Source organism: Cimex lectularius, unplaced genomic scaffold (assembly GCF_000648675.2).
Source record: "Cimex lectularius strain Harlan isolate CLEC.00 unplaced genomic scaffold, Clec_2.1 scaffold280, whole genome shotgun sequence".
Taxonomy (NCBI): Eukaryota; Metazoa; Arthropoda; class Insecta; order Hemiptera; family Cimicidae; genus Cimex; species Cimex lectularius.
In genome coordinates this window covers 204,095-225,467 of record NW_019392877.1, presented here as the reverse complement: position 1 = coordinate 225,467, position 21,373 = coordinate 204,095, and the positions used below count along the sequence as shown (strand labels likewise).

At 33.2% G+C, this 21,373-nt stretch overlaps 3 protein-coding genes across 4 annotated transcripts; 1 reads left to right on the top strand and 2 right to left on the bottom strand.

The window, feature by feature from the left end:
• Positions 1–1,685: 1,685 nt before the first annotated feature.
• Positions 1,686–5,451, bottom strand: LOC106672519 (lysosomal aspartic protease-like). The gene is made up of 9 exons (XM_014404040.2): positions 5,323–5,451; positions 5,092–5,254; positions 4,683–4,806; positions 4,509–4,627; positions 4,261–4,457; positions 2,418–2,543; positions 2,202–2,349; positions 2,048–2,140; positions 1,686–1,973 (listed from the first exon to the last, which is right to left on the bottom strand). Exons 1-9 carry the CDS (start codon positions 5,385–5,387, stop codon positions 1,827–1,829), a joined length of 1,182 nt encoding a protein of 393 aa, XP_014259526.1. The 5' UTR covers positions 5,388–5,451; the 3' UTR covers positions 1,686–1,826.
• A 2,789-nt stretch (positions 5,452–8,240) lies between these two features.
• Positions 8,241–11,035, top strand: LOC106672505 (ER membrane protein complex subunit 6). The gene is made up of 5 exons (XM_014404017.2): positions 8,241–8,381; positions 8,546–8,706; positions 8,777–8,869; positions 8,972–8,991; positions 10,903–11,035. Exons 1-5 carry the CDS (start codon positions 8,339–8,341, stop codon positions 10,931–10,933), a joined length of 348 nt encoding a protein of 115 aa, XP_014259503.1. The 5' UTR covers positions 8,241–8,338; the 3' UTR covers positions 10,934–11,035.
• LOC106672504 (superoxide dismutase [Cu-Zn]) lies at positions 10,904–20,760 on the bottom strand. Of its 2 annotated transcripts, none has more exons than XM_024228979.1 (4): positions 20,557–20,760; positions 20,397–20,493; positions 11,772–11,959; positions 10,904–11,180 (listed from the first exon to the last, which is right to left on the bottom strand). In XM_024228979.1, exons 1-4 carry the CDS (start codon positions 20,623–20,625, stop codon positions 11,070–11,072), a joined length of 465 nt encoding a protein of 154 aa, XP_024084747.1. In that variant the 5' UTR covers positions 20,626–20,760; the 3' UTR covers positions 10,904–11,069. The 2 variants fall into 2 exon arrangements, with proteins under 2 accessions (XP_024084747.1, XP_014259499.1); XM_014404013.2 differs by lacking the exon at positions 10,904–11,180 and adding an exon at positions 11,263–11,655.
• Between the last annotated feature and the right edge of the window lie 613 nt (positions 20,761–21,373).

Genomic DNA, 21,373 nt, shown 5'->3' with positions numbered 1-21,373 from the left:
TTCAAAACTCCAAGGCATAATCCCAACTCCACATCGCAACGTGGGCAAAATGTATTAAATACTTCTGCTTTCCTGAGCCTCTATTTCGGACAATGGAATAAAATCCATTTTTTCTTCCTCGTCATTGTCGTCTGCTTCCTCCTCGCTATTGACCTTCTTCTCCGAGAGGAACGTCAAGAGAGACGCCGAGAGGAACGTCGAGAGAGACTCCGGGAGAGACCCGGTATAAAAGGGATGACTGGAAAATCAAAAGTCAGTCAAGATACAAGATTCATACCAGGGACTCTCTCAGGAGTCACCTCGGAAGACTTGCCTGGGTCAAAATCCGAGACTCACCCTAGGCAGTCAAGATCAAGGACCGGGAGAGAAGCAGCCACACTCCATCTGGGATTCAACAAGAGGACTCAGCCAGCCAGAGCCAGCGAGGACCAGCCGTTGCGACCAATAGAGCCAAGTCAGAGACGAGATGCAGTGGACACTGATCGTGGCGTGCATCGTTTGGGGTAAGTCCCTTTGTTGATAGACTCATCCCAGATTTAGAGTTGTGGCTGACTTGTAGATTAATTAAGATTCTGAGGTTTGGGTACCGTTAAGAGAAGGAATTGTGTACAATAAATGTTACTGAATATGCTCTCTGGTTTATTGAACTCTGGAACCTTACTTCCCCTACACAAGAATAAGTAGCGACACGCTTAGAGAAAAGCAAGCGAATATTGAGAGATAATTTGGCCGCCGCGCCGTCGTCCGCTTACAATAGTTTTAATAAATCCTCATCGGACAATTCATTTAATATTAACTGTACTTGAATTTTAATTTTTTCGACAGGTGGCTCCCCTTTCAAATTCAACTGCCTAGAGGTTCAACGCTGGTACCTATCTATTGATAAAATTTTATAAGGATCATGTTATTAAAGAAAAATCACAATAAACAAATATTGCTTCTTCATTACTGACGGTTACTATTATTTTTATCCTTTTTTTTTTTTTTGTAAATAAAAAAATATTTTAAATTAAAAAAAGTCATTAGCTACTTAGCAAATTTGGGCGAATGGTAAGGCACAGAGCTAGAAATGCCAAGAACGTATCTCAATGACTGAACGTGCTTTCTATTTTTTACATTTTTATGAACAAAAAACATAAATAACAATAAATGTTGCAAAATAAAAATAAATCAAAAATAGTGTAAAGAAAAAGTGTAAAATTGATAGGTTGGGGTTATATTACATATACTATTTTTTACATTCTGCTTCGACAGTCTGTTAAGATGCAGAATTTGGTTTTATTTTTTCTTTTAATGTAAAGAAGAGCGTACTGTTCTTTATAGTTGTTTTTGTAATCAAAAATGGCGCAACCTACCATCCAAGAGTGACCCATCAATAAAAATTTGCAGGTGGTGCATAGAATCAAATGTTGAGCGGTCTATGAGTAGTCTTTTAAAAATACTGTGTCAATGTTGCTTGACAATGTACTGTAATCTAGCTGATATTAAAGGTCATTATAGCTTTTATGTTGTGAGTATATGTGAGGGATTGAATGTAGAAAAGCCGGAACTAATGTGGGGGGGGGGGGTAGTTATGGTCCTCAGCATAATATCCTATATTTTCAGAATAGCTAAATTTTCTCAATGAAAAAAATGCAAGGTGCATGCTATAGCCAGGGCAAAGGGTAAAAGGATTTAATACAAAATAATTACACAGTAACGTGTGATCTTCATTCTTCATTGGCCTCTACAAACAACTAATAAAAAAATGGAATTCAATCACGGCTGATGAAAGCAAATACAATTTGCAAAATGTTTCTATTTTTTTGTCGGCACATTAACAATTATTATTGTGCATTAGCAAAACCAACTTTATAATTTTCCATATCAAATGTAACATAGTATCTCGACATAAAGGCGCCCCCAAGAGTCCAGAATGGGTCGGTGCTACTCACTAAAAGCGAAAGGCAGAATGTAAATGGTCCGATTTCCAACTGAAAAACCAAATTAAGGGTTTTAATCCATTAATTCAACTATGTAAAAAAAATTAGTTTTTTTCTCTATTCACCTCTTGTACGTAGTCTTCTCCTTTTAACTTAAAGTCACGCCCTCCCATTGATATGTATAAAGGCGGCAATTTATTAACGTTGCCACAGTCAACCTGCAAGATTAAAGCGTCGTAAGATCATTTTGTGGGAATAATGCATAAAAATTAAACTTGCCATATAGTGTCCACCTCCTAAATAAGTCGTGTTTAAGAACTTATTAAAATTTTCAATATCTTTCGAAGGTCCCGTGATAAAATTTGAACTCGTGTCTAGAAGTGAGTTACAACCTGTGCTGCATACTGTGGTGTTTCCCATATAAATCCTGTGGTTAATTTTAGTGTTTCAGTTTGAGTAAAGCAGTAAAAAAGTTTAGCGTCGTGTATAACTCACTTATTAATTATAAACGACCACAATTTGGTTTTTGGATCTACCTTCAGGTAAGTAAATGACCCATTGTAATGTTTCGGATCAATTCCACCAAAGAGAATAGTACCACCTTTCGAAGAATGCGGATCCCTTTAAAAATTGAATACAATAAGATTTAAATTACAATTTTAAACTAATTTTGGCTTGTTAATTTATGATGAGAGTTTGTAAACTAAAAAATAGGTTATCATTACCAAATATTATTTCACATCAAAAACAGAAATATAAAAGTTATGTTGTCATTAGGGTATCTCAAAACATCTGAAAATTCATTTCCATTCATTTTTGGTCTACATATCATCACTGGTATCAATTTTTAAAAAAATCTATGGAGAATTGTAGATAAATTGGTCATTTTCAATCATTGTGCTGTCTACCGACACATATCCTCATTGATATCAGTAAAAAAAACTATAAATTAACTTCAGATTTGTTATATTATTAGTTATTATAATATAATTATTATATATATAATTATTATGTTACTAGTTATTCAGACTTGGTTTTATAAAATAACCTTATCATTTCCAGTCATTTTGGTATATCTTTACTTGTATCAATTATAAATATATATAAATCTAGAATTATAGATGTTTTAGTCATTTCCGATCATTTATGTCTACCTGCCATCACTGGTATCAACTAAAAATGAAATAAATACACTAACTAGAATTGTAGATAACATGGTCATTTCCTATCATTTTGTCTATTCTCATTTGTTCCAACAAAAAATAACAGTTATGTAGATCTTAACTACAGATTCATGTTTGTCTTGATTAAATAATTTGGTCATTTACAACCATTTTGGGTCTATCCTCATGATATCAATAAATAATAATTAGATCTATCTAAAGATTCATATTAAGCTTAAGCAGTTTGATCATTTCGAATCATTTTAGCCTAACCTTGGTCATTTCCAATAACTTTTTCCCTGCCTATTCTGTGATATCAATAAATAAAAGATCTTAACTTGGTCATTTCCAATCAGTTTGTCTGTCTGCCATTTGTTCCACACATGAATCACTATTTTCTTGTTTTCTTCTCTTTTAATATTTACAGTTTTATGCTCGTTTTTTTCCATAATATTATGGATGATTAGTGTTTTCATTATTGTGGCTAAGTTTGAAAATTCCAAGGTTAATGGGATTTGAAACTAGGACAACTTTGTGTCAAATATGAGATCCCACTGACTCTATGAAGACTTGCAAGCAAAATAATCATATACACTATTAAATTATGTGGTGATTAGTGACTGTTAGTCGATGATTATTCAGAAATCGTGAGATGCAGTCTGGTATGATTCAGGTTTCAGAAAAACATTTTCTTTATCGTGCCAATGTTTCGATCTTTATTGAGATCATCTTCAGGGCCTGGGATTTACATTGTTTAAATTTAACAAAAACATGTATGTAGAAAAAAGTGAATTTATACAATGCAAAAAAATATATTTTTATATTCAATCAAAGTATTTATACTCACTCAAAGTGTTTGTTTTCTGCGTGAGTATACTTTGGTTGAATATAAAAATTAGTTTTTTTTTGCATTGTAGAAATTCACTTTTTTCCTCATCCTACATGTATTTGTTAAATTTAAACAATGTAAATCCCAGGCCCTGAAGATGATCTCAATAAAGATCGAAACGTTGGCGTGATAAAGAAAATGTTTTTCTGAAACCTACGTCACACCAGACTGGATCTCACGATTTCTGAATAATCATACACTACTAAAATTTAAACACACAAAAAAATTAAATTGGTTTGATTTGATATAATTATTTTAAACAAATTTGTGAAATAGAAATATTTACCTGTTCAAATAAACTGAAAACATATTCTTTTGTATTTTATTTTGTCTAATCAAATTTTGAAACAGTGGTAAAGCATTAGGCAGTGCATCATTGTTCGGCGCCAGGCCGACTACACCATCGACTTTTGAAAACACCATTGACCACGGAATGTGTGAAGCTGCGAGAAACGTTTGATTGGTCACACCGGCCGTGTTTACCTGAATAAAAATGATTACTAATATTGTAAAATATTATTAGCTTAAACTTACATGAACATCGTCCATCCATAGAAGTCCTGTCAAATTTGAGGATCCGACCGGAATTTTATATGATTTTAATAAATTCACGCTTTTCGATGATCTATTTCCATCATATTTCCTCCTTAATGCTGAAAGGATTAGTCGTTTTTATCAAAGTCAATTTACGTAAGACGAGGTACTCACCACAAGGAATCTGAAACGAAGGGCACAAAACAGATGGAACCCAAGTAATTGGCCATTCCGTGTCAAAAACTACGTTGAACTTTTGACCAGGGCTTCCAATCAGTATCTGAGCGTAATATTCAGCCTAAATGATTTTAAAAAATTTAAAACAGCCTATTCTTTTCAAAATATGAAACATCAATACTAGAATAATCAATTTTGTTACTATTAATTTAATAATCAGTTTTTCACTGTGTAGACAGTCAAAATCTTAAAATTAAGTATAAATTGTGCTACACAATTTCAAAGAAATAAAGACAGTAAAGTCTTCAATAACTTTTTTAAATAAAAAAAACATTTGAAATGGAGAGTTACAGCACATAAAGTACTTATCGAATTGAAACCAATAAACAAAATGTCAGTTCCTCACATCAAGGAATTTGAATAATGGTACTGGAGCAACATTTCCAAGTTTTTCGGTTAGTTTTTTATAAATTTTAGCTTCTACAGAAAAAATTTCGTCTATAACATTTGGTGAGATTTTTTCTTGTAGCATGTTTTCAAATCCAGACTTCATTCGTTTCAGTTCGATTCTGGAAAAAAAAATTCACAGTTTGAATTTTTGCATTCAAATATGTATTTTCAAAAAGCTGGTACTCACTCGAACATTTTCGATTTGCATACTGCAAGAAAGCAGACAAGCACAAAGAGCACATTGTATTTCATTGCAATTAATTATAGTACAAATCTTAATCGACAACTGTTTGAAACTACAATTTTTTTTTCAAATCTAAACTCCAATGAGAAAGGGTATCTGTGAAGATAACATATCTTCTTATGATAAACATATACTTACTTGTTACTCATATTGATATTTTTTGTTTTTCATATGTATAATTATAATTATATAATATTTTTCATATGTATAATTCATATATTGTATAAATGTTAACCATATTAAATAAGATCCTTTATATATAGAACTGTTTCTCCTTGCAAAATATTTAAAATATATATTATTAACTATTATATCAGTACCCTTTTGGACTCTTCTATTTTTAAACAAGATAACAAAGGAATGAATATATGTATTTACTTCCCTGTCCTTTCTGATCTATCCAGGTTGTGTACTTCCTAGGTGCTCCAGATAGAATTCCATCAGATTTTGTTACTTTTCTTATTTAAAGTGGTATCCAAGCTAAAGTCATGAAGTAACAGTGGTTGGGATCTGATGTCTTGGCTGGGTCAGCCGCAGTCGGCAATTTTTTCAATTTGGTGTTTTAAATAGGCAATGGATGATGTTTATTTCCAGCCTGCTGAGCAAGAAAGAAACTTGTTCAATCTTTATTAAAAGTTTTAAGTTGAGATAAAAAAGTCAGTGTCACGAGCGGGATTCGAACCCACGACCTTCAGCTAAATACGCCGCAGCTCTACCACTTGAGCTACCGTGACTTCGATCCCCTCGGGCACTAACTTCCCATCTCAACCCCACCTTTTCAATTTTCACTCCTTTTTGCCATTTTTCAAATGATATTTGAAAAAAAATGTCATTTGAAAAAAGGAGGAAAAATTCAAATAGGTGGGGTTGAGATGGGAAGTTAGTGCCCGAGGGGATCAAAATCACGATAGCTCAAGTGGTAGAGCTGCGGCGTATTTAGCCGAGGGTCGTGGGTTCGAATCCCGCTTGTGACACTGACTTTTTTATCTCAACTTAAAACCTTAATTAATTGAATGTTACTAATTGGTCAAGCGGACCACAAAAAATAGTGAACTTTATTAAAAGATAGTTCCAACTCACAGTTAGTTGTTTTCAAACTTATGCTTATAACTCATCATCAGGTTGAAAGAATTTACAACACGTCTCTCGAGCTATAAGTTTGAGATCCAGATCGATGAAAACAACTAACTGTGAATGGGAAATACCTTTTTATAAAGATTGAACAACATACTCACTGCATTTATCATTTATATTTTATTGTTCTGTTTGAAATAGTTACTTTTTTCTAATTAGTCCTGGCATTTTAGCCCAGTGTTAGATGTCATTCAGCATATTTTGTGATATGCTTAATTTTGGTTTTTCACTTTTTTGCCACCTAGTTTTTCCCTCCTAGCCTCTTGTGCCCTGGCACCCACTTAGGGGTCCATATTCCATAATATTGGTGAAGTTTGGTAGATTTTGATTTTGATCTGCCTATTCTAATGAAAAGTGAACCACCCATACGGCAGTTTAGCATTTTTAAGGGTTCCTCTACTTACTTAAGCATTAATATTGCCTTTTCAAGAAGGTTTTGGGCTAATGCTTTGCAATTGCAAAGAACATGTTCTAATATTTCTGCCTCTTCATGACAGAATCAGCATGTTTCTGTCTATGATTTTTCCATTTTTTCATTGTATTAATTAAATTGGCAATGGCCAATTTGCTTTGATTCATGTATCCTAAGAGAGGTAGGAACCTCTTTGATTGTTTTGCACCTGATGAATTCATCCAGTGTGTGGCTATTTCTTTTTCCATCCATTAAGTTAAGTTCTGTTTTTAGCGTGCTTTGGCCCAATTTGTGTTTCTAGTCAAAAGCTTCTTAGCGCTGTTGGTTTTGCTAGTTTGTCAGCTTGTCTGTTGCCTTAAATCACATTGTACCAATCAGATCCCAAGCATCAACATTCCTCTAAAACGTTTAGCCTTATCCTTCAGAATTGCAGGGTCAAGACTATAGAATTTGCTTCGTTGCTAGTTTGTTTCCGGACATCTGAGTTTTTAAATACAAACCAAATTATCTCCTTTTCTTCACTCTTTCTTCTTTTCCTTGTTTCCTTTTACTTTCTTTTTCTCTCTTTGCATTTCTTTATTAATGCAATTTCATCATTGGATTATAAATAATTAATATTTCATAAAATATAGTATTGTCATTCATAATAAAATAATAAAGCATTTTTAGTAGTACATATGATGAAATATTACATTATATTATCTCTATGAAGTAGATCTGTTTTCCAAAAAAGTTGATCAATTCTTATAAACAACACAGTGCATGGACTTGAGTCTGTTCAGTTGTATTGTGCACACTTTCTTGTCATTTTCTTATTACAATTTAACAAAAATTTTCTTACGTAAAATATAAATATAATACACTTTCTTACAAAAGTTGTTTACAAAATAATTTTAAACAAAAAAATCTTTACATAAAACAAATAATACAGGCTGTTACAATTACACTAAAATATTATTGTTTTGTACATTTTTACTATATGTTTTACATTTTATTGCTATTATTATTATTTTAATTTGTTTAATAAACAAAATTTATTTCTAAGATGTGTACATGTTAGGGGGCTTTAAGGCTTATTTATACCTTAAAAATAAAATAAATAACTTGCATCTAAATATTTAGCTATTTTTAGAAAATCCATTAAATTTCGTGGTCCGATTGACCAAATAACTTCTTCCAATTAATTAATCTTTATGTAAGGTATTGGTTGAAATGAAAAAGCCAGTCTTGTTTTTGTAAAGTTAAACTTCAATGACGTCATTTATCTTTTCCTTTTGAAACCGTCGTGCACAGTTGAAATGACATTTTGAAATAACACGACTTAAACCTTCCAACGACTCAAAAGTGTTAATTTTTAAGTTCCTTTATTTATTTCCTTAATTGATTGTACAACCAGGTTTTACATTTAAAAAAATGGTCGTAGGCCGAGTGAAGACTAAACTTGAGAAAGGAGGAGGTGAGAAATGCATGTTTTTGTATTGGAATGTATAGTAAATGTACGAGTTATGATTTTCTAATATTTTACACAATTAGTAGTTAATCTAGTAATTTTGACAGTTTGGTGAATACTAAATTAAAGTTAATAACTAATAGTGAACACTAAGGGAAGTTTTCTTTTAGAAATGATTGCGTACAGTGAATTAGCATTGAGGAACAATTCAGCGGTCGTAGAGTACTGCAGGACGTCGATGGCTGCTCTGTCCGGCAGCACGGCAGGCCTGCTTGGACTCACTGGTTTTTATGGATTCGGCTTTTATGTATTCGCTGTACTCGGGCTTTGGGTGTGTTGACATTGCTCGGCTTAAATTCGAGTCTTTAGCTAATTAATTTTTTTTTACATTTTAACTCTAGGGTCTCCTGATGCTGAAAGCAGGCTCACAGTGGAGAAAATATTTTGTAAATAGGAGAGTCATTTTGACAAATGGATTCTTCGGGGGTTTATTTGTATCCTTTTTCTTTCTATTAAATCACTGGTTCTATCAGCATTCTAACAAGACACATTGTATTCGAAATAATCCATTATTTACCTTAACTTACTTGTTACAGACATACATTCTGTTTTGGACGTATCCTTTTTGAAAACTGGCTAAATCTATATACAGGGTGTCGTTTTTAGGTGTCCCGGATGAAATTCTCTTTAACCAATGACGCTATAAAAAAAAAAATAAGTGTTTAATAGTTTTTAGTCTAGTTTCAAATTATAGAGAAAAATTGTACAGGGTACCTCAGGCCCATTTCATCTTCAAAATTTCAAATGCAACCTTATACATCATTTTAAAGAATTTTTTATGGTGAAAACAATGGTGTAATCTGATATTAAATTGGTCAAAAAATGATAAAGTTGTGGTGAAAAGAAATTGGCAGTGTAATTTTGACGAGGTGCTGAATATTTTACTCTGTTCACGAAAATCTGAATTCCTCTCTCCAAAATGTTGGAAGGGTTTTAGGTTTTTCAAAAAATAAATTTAGAGATGTACTCTGGACTTTTAAGCCGTATCGCTCTCATCTTGTCTAGAGACTCTATTTATGACAGGCATCTAACCGTTCCTTGCACAAATGTCAATTTGGGAGGCTGAAGAAAATATTCTTCCGTACATCCAATGGACTTATGAATCCAAGTTCACCTCTAATGGCATACTAACTAAACCATTGGAATTTTCGAATGTGGGCAGAGGAAAACCTGACAATTCCATAGTCTTGTCATCATCAGGTAGTGCACAGTGTCAACTTGTGGTGTGGATTTCTTGAAAATAAATTAATTAGGCTTTATTTCTACTAAAATAATTTCCTAAGGGAGGTTTTACCAACATTATTATATGATGTTCCTCTACAGCAAAGACAACGAATGATTCTCCAGCTTGATAGATGCCCCGCACACAATTCTTTGCAGGTGAGACGTTACTTGTACTGTATTTCCAGGATAGGTGGATGACCTCATGTTCTGATCTGTTGGCCTCCTCGGTAACCCAATTTAACTCCATTTGGCTTAAAACAGTGTCTATTCCAATCATAACCCATCAACCTCAGAACTGCAGCAAAGGATAGAAAACGCTTGACTATCCATCTCTCCTGATTCTATCGCTCTGAGCACTGATGAAGAGTGGTTAAAAAGAGCACATCTTTGCATCTTTATGCCAAGCAGGCAGTTCGAACATGAAATGTGATTAATAAATAGCAAACCATTTGCCTTTTTGCCATAACTTTTTCATTTTTTGACCAATTTAAAATTTGATTGCACCATCGTTTTCAGCTTAAAAACTTCTTTAAAATGATGTATCAGGATGTATAGGGTTGAATTTGACATTTTGAAGTGATTATTCAGAAATCGTGGGATGCGGTCTGGTGTGATGTAGGTTTCAGAAAAACATTTTCACTGGCACTCTCAACACGACACAAGAATGGCATAATTATGCAGAAAACAAACGCTTTGAGTGAGTAGAAATATTTTGATTGAATATAAAAAAAAATATATTTTTTGCATTGTATAAATTCACTTTTTTCCACATCCTACATGTATTTGTTAAATTTAAACAATGTTTGTAAATCCCAGGCCTTGAAGATGATCTTAATAAAGATTGAAACATTGGCACGATAAAGAAAATCTTTTTCTGAAACCTACATCACACCAGACTGCATCTCACGATTTCTGAATAATCATCGACTAACAGTCAATCACCACACATTTTGAAGTGAACTGGCCTGAGGTACCCTGTATAATTTTTCTCCAAAAAAAGGTAAAAACTTGAAACTAGACTAAAAAATATGAAACACTTTTTCTTTTTAATAGCGTCATTGGTTCGTTCATCCAGGCCATGTAAAAAGGACACTGTAAATATGTATTATGTTTGTCTTTTTAATTACAGGTTGAAATTTCTGAAACTGCTCGATCATAGTTGTAATTATTAAGAAAAAATGTTTCAGGGGGTATCCAGCTTTTGTAATGTTTGTTTACTGATAAATGACTTAACAAAATACAGATTTATATATGGAATGGTCCACGTTTATTAATTAGCGATCTCAACAACACTATAGGTTACATCATCATATGATTGCCTTATACTCAATTGTTTATATTAATGTGTACATTACAATAAATTTATATAAATTATATTTGTTTAACTTATGTCACTTTTTTATTTGGTCTTTATAACTTTGTTATTCCAATAACTCCACATGCTAGCCTTGCTCCAGCGTTCCCAGTTGATTTGCTCAGCTCGTGTCCTCCTTTACCGAGATCGTCTTGGTCAGCATGGACCTTTCGACAAATAAAATATAAGAGTCCATGAGGATAATATATCAGTGAGCCTTATGTATTCTATTTAATAAATATGACAATGAGACCAAAATATACAAATATTTATTTTAAAAAATTAATTAACAAAAACAGTAAAATGTATTCATTTTTTGCTAAACAGTGAATGTAGCTTTCACAACAATGTATGGACCAACATAAAATTTAATGAATCGACCATGATGAGGTGTGCAACGCTCGCATTTTATTCATAACTAATTGGTAAAACACTTTTTAATCACAATTCTAAACTTTATTGCTACAATTTTGAATTTCTTTCTTGTTCAATTTTATTTATATTTCTGATAAAAGTTAAGTTCCCATTATTTCATGCTTTTGTTATTCCGACCACTCCACAGGCCAATCGGGCTCCAGCGTTTCCAGTTGATTTGCTCAACTCGTGCCCTCCTTTTCCAAGATCGTCCGGATCGGCGTGCACCTATAAATTTTGATTCGTTAAGGATTTATGAGGATTACGAGAGGTTTTTTTTATGTTGGTACACAAAATAATTGTTGTGCAACTAGTAGGGTGAAATTTGTAGAAAGACTACTTACAACGACTGTTCTTCCGACGATGCTCATTGGCCCGCAGAGTGAAATGTATTTGTCGGTTAAGGAAACCTTGGCCTTTCCATCAGCACCGGCAGTCACGTTCCCAAGATCACCGATGTGGCGAACTTCATCAGTAGGGGCACCGTGTTCTTTGTTCTTGGGGTTAAAATGAGGACCAGCACTTGTGCAACCTAACAAACAAAATTGAGAATAATTCTCAATGAAAAATTCAATATTTATAATAAATGAAAGGGAAAATGTTCTTTCTTAATAATGGTTACAATAGCTAAATTATGCCATACCATCTAAGATGACTAAGCACATCTCATATTAAATAATAATGTGGGAAGTTTAGGGCAGACAAACAACTGAGGTCATAGCCGGCTGACTTGTATTTTTCTTTCTCGTCTTTCACATGCACTTTGCAGCCATTTTACGGTCGATCTGGTTACTGACCTTGCTTTCATATGAAAACTAAGTCGATATCCTAAAATGCTAGCTTCTCATTTGCACCTCAGGTGGTCAATTACTGAATAAAACATACAATCCATAATATATCCTTCACCACAAACTTCGAATTCTGGTTACATTCACTCCCCCAGAATACTTGATATTCCTTGGGGCGAGGTTGAACCCACTCCATTAACTTATTTTACTCTCCAGATATAATACGCTCATACTTGATAATCTTCACGGTGAAGTTAAACAACTCCTTCCTTTCACACTAATAAATTAGTTAATTATTCAGAAATCGTGAGATGCAGTCTGGTGTGATGTAGGTTTCAGAAAAACATTTTCTTTATCGTGGTGAAAAATATTTAATGTGTGGAATGTAATGTAATGATATATGTATGTTATCTATGTATACGTTAATCTCTCTGGCACTCTCAAAATGACACGCAAGAATGGCACAATTGCACAAAAGACAAACACTTTGAGTGAGTAGAAATACTTTGATTGAATATAAAAAATATATATTGCATTGTATAAATTCACTTTTTCCACATTGTACATGTATTTGTTAAATGTAAACAATGTTTGTAAATCCCAGGCCCTGAAGATGATCTCAATAAAGAAAGAAACGTTGGCACGATAAAGAAAATCTTTTTCTGAAACCTACATCACACCACACCTCATCTCACGATTTCTGAATAATTATCGATTAACAGTCACTAATCACCACACACTAATAAATTACATCCATTATATTTCGTGGTCTGATTGACCAAATAACTTCTTTCAATTAATTAATCTTTATGTATGGTATTGGTTGAAATGAAAAAGTTAGTGTCACGAGCGGGATTCGAACCCACGCGAAGTGTCACACTAAATATGCCGCTGCTCTACCACTTAAGCTATCGTGACTTCAATCCACTCGGACACTAACTTCCCATCTCAACCTACCTTTCGAATTTTCCTTCCTTTTTGCCATTTTTCAAATGTCGTGTAATCAGGATTCGATTCTCGGCGACAAATGAAATAAATTACATTCATTCCCATAAATTAACATAAACACAACACCTAAAATAGATATAGACATCTAGTTGGTCATTAACTTATCTTGTATTAAAATATGTAAACTTATTTATTTATTATGAAATAAATCTTTTTTTAAATCTAAGGATTATGTGTGACACAATTATTTCTTAAATAAAAAAAAAAAAAAAGATAAGGATAAGTGTGGCACTACATTGACCTTGAATCAATTAAAGAAGTGACTAAGCAATTTTACTGACAGAATTAATTTTGTAACTTGGTTGTTTCCGATCATTTTGGTTTTATCAGATATGTTTCAGTCTTTGGCCAACATCTGTGGTTTGTGCCAGTCTCACTTTGCTTATAACTTCATTCACTACTTTCGTGGTCCGCTTGACCAATTAATACATGACAATTAATTAAGGTTTTTAGTTGAGATGAAAAAAAGTTAATGGCACGAGAGGGATTCGAACCCACGACCTAGATACGCCGCTGCTCTACCACCTGAGCTATCGTGACCTCGATCCACTTGGACATCAACTCCCCATCTCAACCCCTTTTGCTTATAACTCTTATGTGCTTAACTCTCACTCTCTAATTTTATGAGCAAACAGATTTTTTTTAATGGCTTATGATTTCCATACTAGCCAGGGCAGAATAATAAAAAGAAAAGACTAAAGAAACTTTCAGAACCCACAACTACGACGTCTTTGAGCCAAGTTTGACGCTCACAAACAACTAACAACTGCGGTCTCCAAAACAAAAAGATAAAACAGAACACATTTCACTAACTTATAAAAAGGATCATAATAAATAAAATACACAAAACCAATGAACCAACAACATACAAATAGTATCATTGATGACACTTATGGAAAATAAAATTAAGGGAAAAGATATTAAAATCTTTTCTGACAGTCAGGCTAGTCTTAGGGCATTACAAAAAGATTTGTCAACCTCACAAATCTTGGAGACATCACCTTGGTGGAGGAAACTACAGATCTTATCAATAGGATCTCTTTCAGGTTTGAGAATAAGGTGACCCTTATTTGGATACCAGCACATAAAGGACACAATGGCAATGAAAAGGCGGATGGCCTAGCCAAAGAAGGTTCTAATACTGCGTTTGTCGGGCCACAATCGGTATTACCTCACTCTATGAGCTCAGCGAAGGAGAGTATCAATAGCTGGGGCATGAAACAATTCCTTAGGGAGTGGAATTTATCCCCCGGTCAAAGGCAATCAAAAGAGCTTGTTAAGGCGATGAAACCAGCAGAATCGAAATGGCTATTCTCTATCTCAAGGAAGGGAATTAGGAGGCTGATAGGTATTCTGACGGAGCACTGAGAAGACACCTCTTCATAATGGGTATCCTACCAGATCCCTTTTGCCGCTTCTGCAAAATAAAAGAAGAAACGGCAAGGCATTACCTCGCAGAGTGTCATAGGTATGCTAGGTTTAGATTCGAAATCTTTGAAGGAGAGGACATCACCAAATCACTCCCCGAGATTAAATGGTCCAAAATCTTGGGGTTTGTGAACAAGTCCAAGAGGTTTATGGAGGACACGTGAGCCGACCAAATCCCGGACCTTTTAGGGATGGGGTATGAGTCTACCCAGGGCTGGCCAAAATGATCAAAACTACCAATGACACCACAGGCTTTAGGAGGAAATCTTTTAAAATTAATATTACCCACAAAGAGTGAGTAGAAATACTTTGAATATAAAAAAATTTTTTTTACATTGTATAAATTCACTTTTTTCCACGTCCTACATGTATTTGTTAAATTTAAACAATGTTTGTAAATCCCAGGCCCTGAAGATAATCTCAAAAAAATATCGAAACGTTGACACGATAAAGAAAATGTTTTTCTGAAACCTACATCACACCAGATCTCACGATTTCTGAATAATTACCCACAAAATTTTAATATGAACCAAAAGCAAACTAAAATTATAATATACATGTGCTAAGTAATCAATGTTAAGGACTTTTTTTCTTCAATATTAGCGAATAAATAATCTCGATAGTATTTTTTTCCACACTAGTTACTAAATATAAGTTAATTACTGGCATATTGTAAAATTGTGTATTGTGTCAAAGGGTTTGAATCCCGCTCGTGACACTAATTTTTCAACTCAACCAAAAACCTAAGATAAAAAGAATAATTAATAGGAATGATCAATATAGTCAATTTTGACCACTAAGCAAATATGAATTAACTTATTGTAAAATTTGAAAATAAAAGAAATGACATAATGTTTAATGTGAAACAGGACAAAAACAAGCACTTTAAATGGCTTGTTGACTGCCTATTTAACGGACTCATGTAAAACAAAAATAAAATGGGCAGTGATTAAAAACAAGATATGCAGTTTCTATAAGGTCACATTACACTATCAGATAGAGGCTGAACCCCTTTTCAGGGGAAAATATTTTGGCAACCAACAACGGTGAAACACAAATGTAGTACAAGTTCATAACAAAATAGCTCTTGACCTTGATCTTGGAAGGTGCTGTACAAGCCCCCTCCATGAATTTATTAATTAAAACGTAAAGTTATATTTACAATCAGATTATAAAGATCGCCTGGCCTCAAAGTCATTATTAGTTGAGCAACTTATATGACAATTCTAGTAGAGATGTACCCAGCACTCCAACACAGTAATTCTTAAATTTCTTGCAGAATAAAATATAGAACTCACATAACAGAAACAGTTAAAGTGGGTTTAGCCCACCATCAAAGGCTTAGGAGACATGTCAACTAAGCAGTCTATCTGTAAGACATTTAACACATAAACATTATTTATGTTACTTCATTAAGACTTATCAACCAACTTGGTGCAGGGAGAGGAAAAAAATTCTATTTGGGGTGCCTTTACAAAATGAGGCCCACAAGATTTGTCAGTTTAGACAAAACCAGCACTTCATTACTAACGCAGAATCTCGGAAAATTACTAAAATTATGCCAAAGTATAAATTCAATTTACAAAACTGTGTTAGTAAGTTGTGCAACACTTTATTATTTCTCAGGTCAAAACAAACAAATCAAGCCAAACAGGATTAATACAAGATGATTAATAATGAGGCCATGTATGCTCACACAGGAGAGGTGGGCGAAGGGAAGGCAGAAAACTCAGAAGAAAAGAAAGCATTTGCACTCCTCTTTGCTCATTCAAAAACTGGCGAAGTGTTAAGTAATAAAAATGAAAGAGCATCCCAATTAATTTTTTTTTTTCTAAGGTTAAAAGTGTCACAGGCAGGATTTGAACCCATGACCTTCAGCTCAATAAGCCGCTGCTCTAACTGCTCAGACACCAACTCCTCATCTCAACCTACAATGTTTTCAATTTTCCCTCTTTTTCAATGTTTTCATAATTTTTGGGGTCCGAGTGGATCAGTCTTGATAGGTCAAGTTCGTGGGTTGTGGGTCACGTTGGTGACACTTGCTTTTTTCATCTCAATCAAAACCTTATGTAAAAAGCATGTTTAATTTAAATAAAATAATATGGTAAATTATGACTACTAAATAAATATATATTTTTTTACAAATTTTAACTCAGCAGTTTTTAGAAGAAGGATTTATTTTTTATTTTTTATTGAACGAGCTAGAAGGCTGCCAATTTTCAGTTTTTTTTTTATTTCCCCAAAATAAATAGTTCAAGAGCTATGAGTAAAATTGTGATGAAAACAGTATATAATGTGTTACAAAGTTAAATGTAATTCAATTAATTAAGGTTTTATCTCAACTTAAAACCTTAATTAATTGGTCAAGCGGACCATGAAAAATAGTGAAGTTAAATGTAATACACTAAAAACTTAGTCCAGTGCCACCAGAATGAGGTTTCTATCTTGTCACTTTCCTCAGATATTAACATTGTTGTTATTTTAGTCTAAAATCAGCTTTTTTTCACAAAATTGTAATTTCTAAACTTTAGATTCATTGAACTACAAATCTAACCTGTATTTCACAAACTATATTAAATTTTCCGTCCCAGAAAACAAAATTTTTCAAGTCATCAGTTAGTTTGCAAAAATGAATAATTTAATGAAGTTTCATTTTCACTGTAATTTTACTTTAATGAGAAGAATAAATATAATTTTTGTTACCACTGATAAATGTTTTTTTATTAAAAACATGATATATATACAATGTTCTTTTGTTGCTCCTCTCCTTGGGTTCAATATCGTGTTTTTAATCTTGCAATTGGGAAATTGCAAAAAATGGGATTTCACTAACAAAAATTATAAACAAAAAAAAAGTGAAAGTGAGTATGTCGTTGGAATATTTACAAAATAAAGCAACTTTGGTGAAATCCCCGAAAATTCTGATGAGTCATTGCATGAACCACAATTGATTATTTCCAAAATATCATCGGTTTTGCCACCAATTATTCTCTCAGTGGTTATGGTGTATTCAGAAGCGCAAATTTTTCAACAAAAATATTTTTATCTTGTGGGAAATTAAATGTAGTTTGCAAAATAAAGATCAGATTTGAATTTTAATGACGCTAAGGTTGAAAAATTACAATTTTAGGTTTTAAAAATCTGATTTTTAGGCTAAAATCACAAAACTGTTAACATCTCAGGAAAGAGACAAGACTGTCTAAACCCTGTTCAGGTGGCACTGTACTACATTTTTTAATTTTTTTTTTTTTAAAGTGAATCCTTCAAGTCAGACCATGTAACATCCTGTATCATTGAAAAAATAAAATAAAATGTTGTATAAGTGCATAGTGAAGAGAAGCAATCCTGCTGAATCTAATAGTATCTTCTGTGTGATCAACCAACCTTTATTCTATAATAGTCTCGTGGATTAGGGTTGTGGTCAGAAAAGGAGGATGGGGTTTTCTAACCACAACCCAAAGGCCTAGTAAACATGAAGTGTTAGAGAAATACTGAAGTTTACTAGCTTACACATAGTGACACGCGATTAAGCCCAACACACGTTTTACCAGAGAATATTCTTTTTCTCCTGATTGACAAAAAAAAAGACCTGCCATATGGGACATAGAGTGTAATGGTTAATATATTTATTATTCCTTCATGTCTGTAACAACCACCACAAATGCTACAACTCATCAACCACCACGTTCTTCACTTTCAAGTGGTTTTACTGTCGAACAGTTCAGCATTGTAGCATGATGAGGAAGTTCTGAAGCTTTTTTTAATCTTGTCTAATGCCTGGACCATTTAGCTTGTTCTCTAATGTATTTTTAAAAGTTGACGTATTCTTGTTCTGCAATGTCAACATTTTCTATGCTTTATGACGAGTGTTTTGTTTTTCTGGCGGGATGCCCTCACACACTGAGGTCTTGATAAAATATCGCCCCTAATCAAGTGCAAAAAATCGTCACGAGTTAATGGACATTCCAAAATAATTGAAAAATTTTGGTTCATAATCAAATACTTTTGGGTAGAGAGTAACAAATGTACTATTTGTGAATCTATGTCTTAAAATAGGATGGACTCAATACTTCTTAGTTTAAAGCCACAGACAAAAGACTTCCATCATAAAATTGCTCTTGTACAAGCACTCCATGTGTTGACAACAAGGTCCGTTTACACACAATTGTACGATTTGTTTCCCCCTTTGTTCTAAACCTAATCCATGGTACTAGAAAATGTTGAATATCTAAGAAATGGTAATACCAGGGTCCATATGAACTTTTTGTCACTGTGTGAAATCACCGGCAAAGTTTGTCACCCTGTATTATAAAAACTAAATCTCAGTGGATAGAGTAGTTTTTTTGGTTATTAATTCTGGTTCTACTCCCTTAGAAATTTAAACCAATTTAAATAATAATAAAAATTATTTTTGTAACATTGTGAAATGGCCCAAAGAATTTGGCTTCCAAAAGAGCCGGTTGGAATCAACGATCATTACTAGAGACCAGATTTTTATGCAGTTTGTTTGCCACCACATACAACCGAGGAAATCAATTTTCTATCTGAATCATGTATCTAGGAAGCTGTAGGTTAAATTTTATAGAGCATATTTTTGCATATTTGATGAATATCACATAAAATTGCATATTTGAACAATATCCCAAATATGAAGGATTTTTACCTAAAGTTGCATTTATTGTGCAAAATATTTAAAATACGGTTTTCGGGGAAAGGATAAAAATGTTCTGTAAAAAAAATTAAGTTGACGAAAAGTTGGTTTAATTCAAAAACTGAAACAGGCCACAACGAAAACCCCTTCTTAGGACTTATTTCAATATTCAATATTCACACAAATTTTAAGTAACCATAGGCACAATTTTACGGAAGACAATTTAGACAAGTACTTGTTTATTAACATTAATTAGACTCCATTAGTATAAAATATATAATTTAATCATATAAATGAGAAAATATTTTTGTTAAATGTAAATAAACTCCAGGGGGCGTCGGTGACCGCAACAGTTTAGGTTAACAACGCTCATCACTGTAAAGGTCCCTGGTTCAAATCCAGCAGCCCTCCATTCGAACCCAACAGACTTCAAATGGGCTTTTTTCAAAAACACCGACACCTCGAGGGTTCAAATAATCTCAGAGTTGAAATACCCTCATTAAAAAAATTTTAATCCATTATATTTCATAGTACGATTGATCAAATAACTTCTTTCAATTAGGTAATCTTTATGTATGGTATTGGTCAAAATAAAAAAGTTAATGTCATGAGCGGGATTCGAACCCACGACCTTCAGCTCAATACGGCACTACTCTACCACTGTCACAATAGCTCAAGCAGTTAGAGCAGCGGCGTATTGAGACGTAGGTCGTGGGTTCGAATCCGACTCGTGACACTAACTTTTTCATTTCAACCAATACCTTACATAAATATTAACTAATTTAAATAAGTTTTAATATCTATTTCATTTAATTATTTACATTTCGGTTTAAAGTTACTTTGATAATAAAAAAAAAACTTGTTTACTGCATATCATTGCATATTTTAACGTATTAATATTGCACATTATTGCATATTTCAGGGCTTTCAACTGAATATTTTGGCAATTTTTACTGCATAAAAATCCGGTCTCTGATCATTACCATTTCCAATCGTGCTGCTGAGAAGGCAAATATCTTCGATAAAAGGTGCAACAATTTCTATCGAATTATTATAAAATTATAATAAATTTGAAGGAGAAAATTAAAAATTACCGTTTGTGTTGTCGCCGAATTCGTGGATGTGAAAACCGTGGAGGCCTTTCGAGAGGCCGGTCAACTCGCCGGTGACCGTCACCTCGGAATCTGGCGACTGAAAATCGACAGTAATTATTTAAAATAATTTTATTTCTAACTCATATCCTTCCAAACTTACTTTTTGTTCGAAAAACACGGTCCCTTTGACGGTCTCACCGCTGAGTACGCATACGGCTTTCATCGACATGTTTTCAGTAATGAAGACGAGATATGACTACGACTAAAAGCAAGAAGAAACAGGAATGTAATGGAAATCTAACTCGAACCTTGTAACATGAATGGACAAAATAGACAATTACAGTCAACTCCAAAGCCTTTGAAATACGCAGCCTGACCTTGAAATCGTAAAAATCGATGGGAAAATTTCCTCCTCCCGGCTCGTTGTGATTTTTTTTTTGTCAATTTTTTCACCTATTCCTAGTTGACTGGAATATATTTCTATTTTTTTAAATAACACCAGCCCAAATCCATAAATGGCAGATATTACTCTAGCGGAATTTTCGAAAATTCAAATTCGAGTTGAAATCTTCATGGTAAAACAAGTTTTTATTTCTGAACAGTCAAACGTTCAAAAAAAAAAAAAAAAAGAAGAAGAAAATCGAGCTATTGTTTCCCTTGTTCAGTACAAAGTACAAAAATAAGACCTAATTTTTCAAGGATGTTTGTATTGTATTTCTTTGAATGTCTAAAAACACTTTTTATTGCGAATAAACGACACCATACCCCGACATAAGTTATGTTTGGGGCTTATAAGTATTAAAACTTAAGAAATAAATTAAGTTTTATAAACATAATAAAATAATAAAAGCAATAATAATAAAATATACATTTCATGCAATCAGAAGATCTTTGAGCATTATAAAGGAATTGCAAGGAATTTGTAATGCCATTATTTTCTCTGATTCGAAAAGTAGTCTCAAAGCCATCAAAAATAA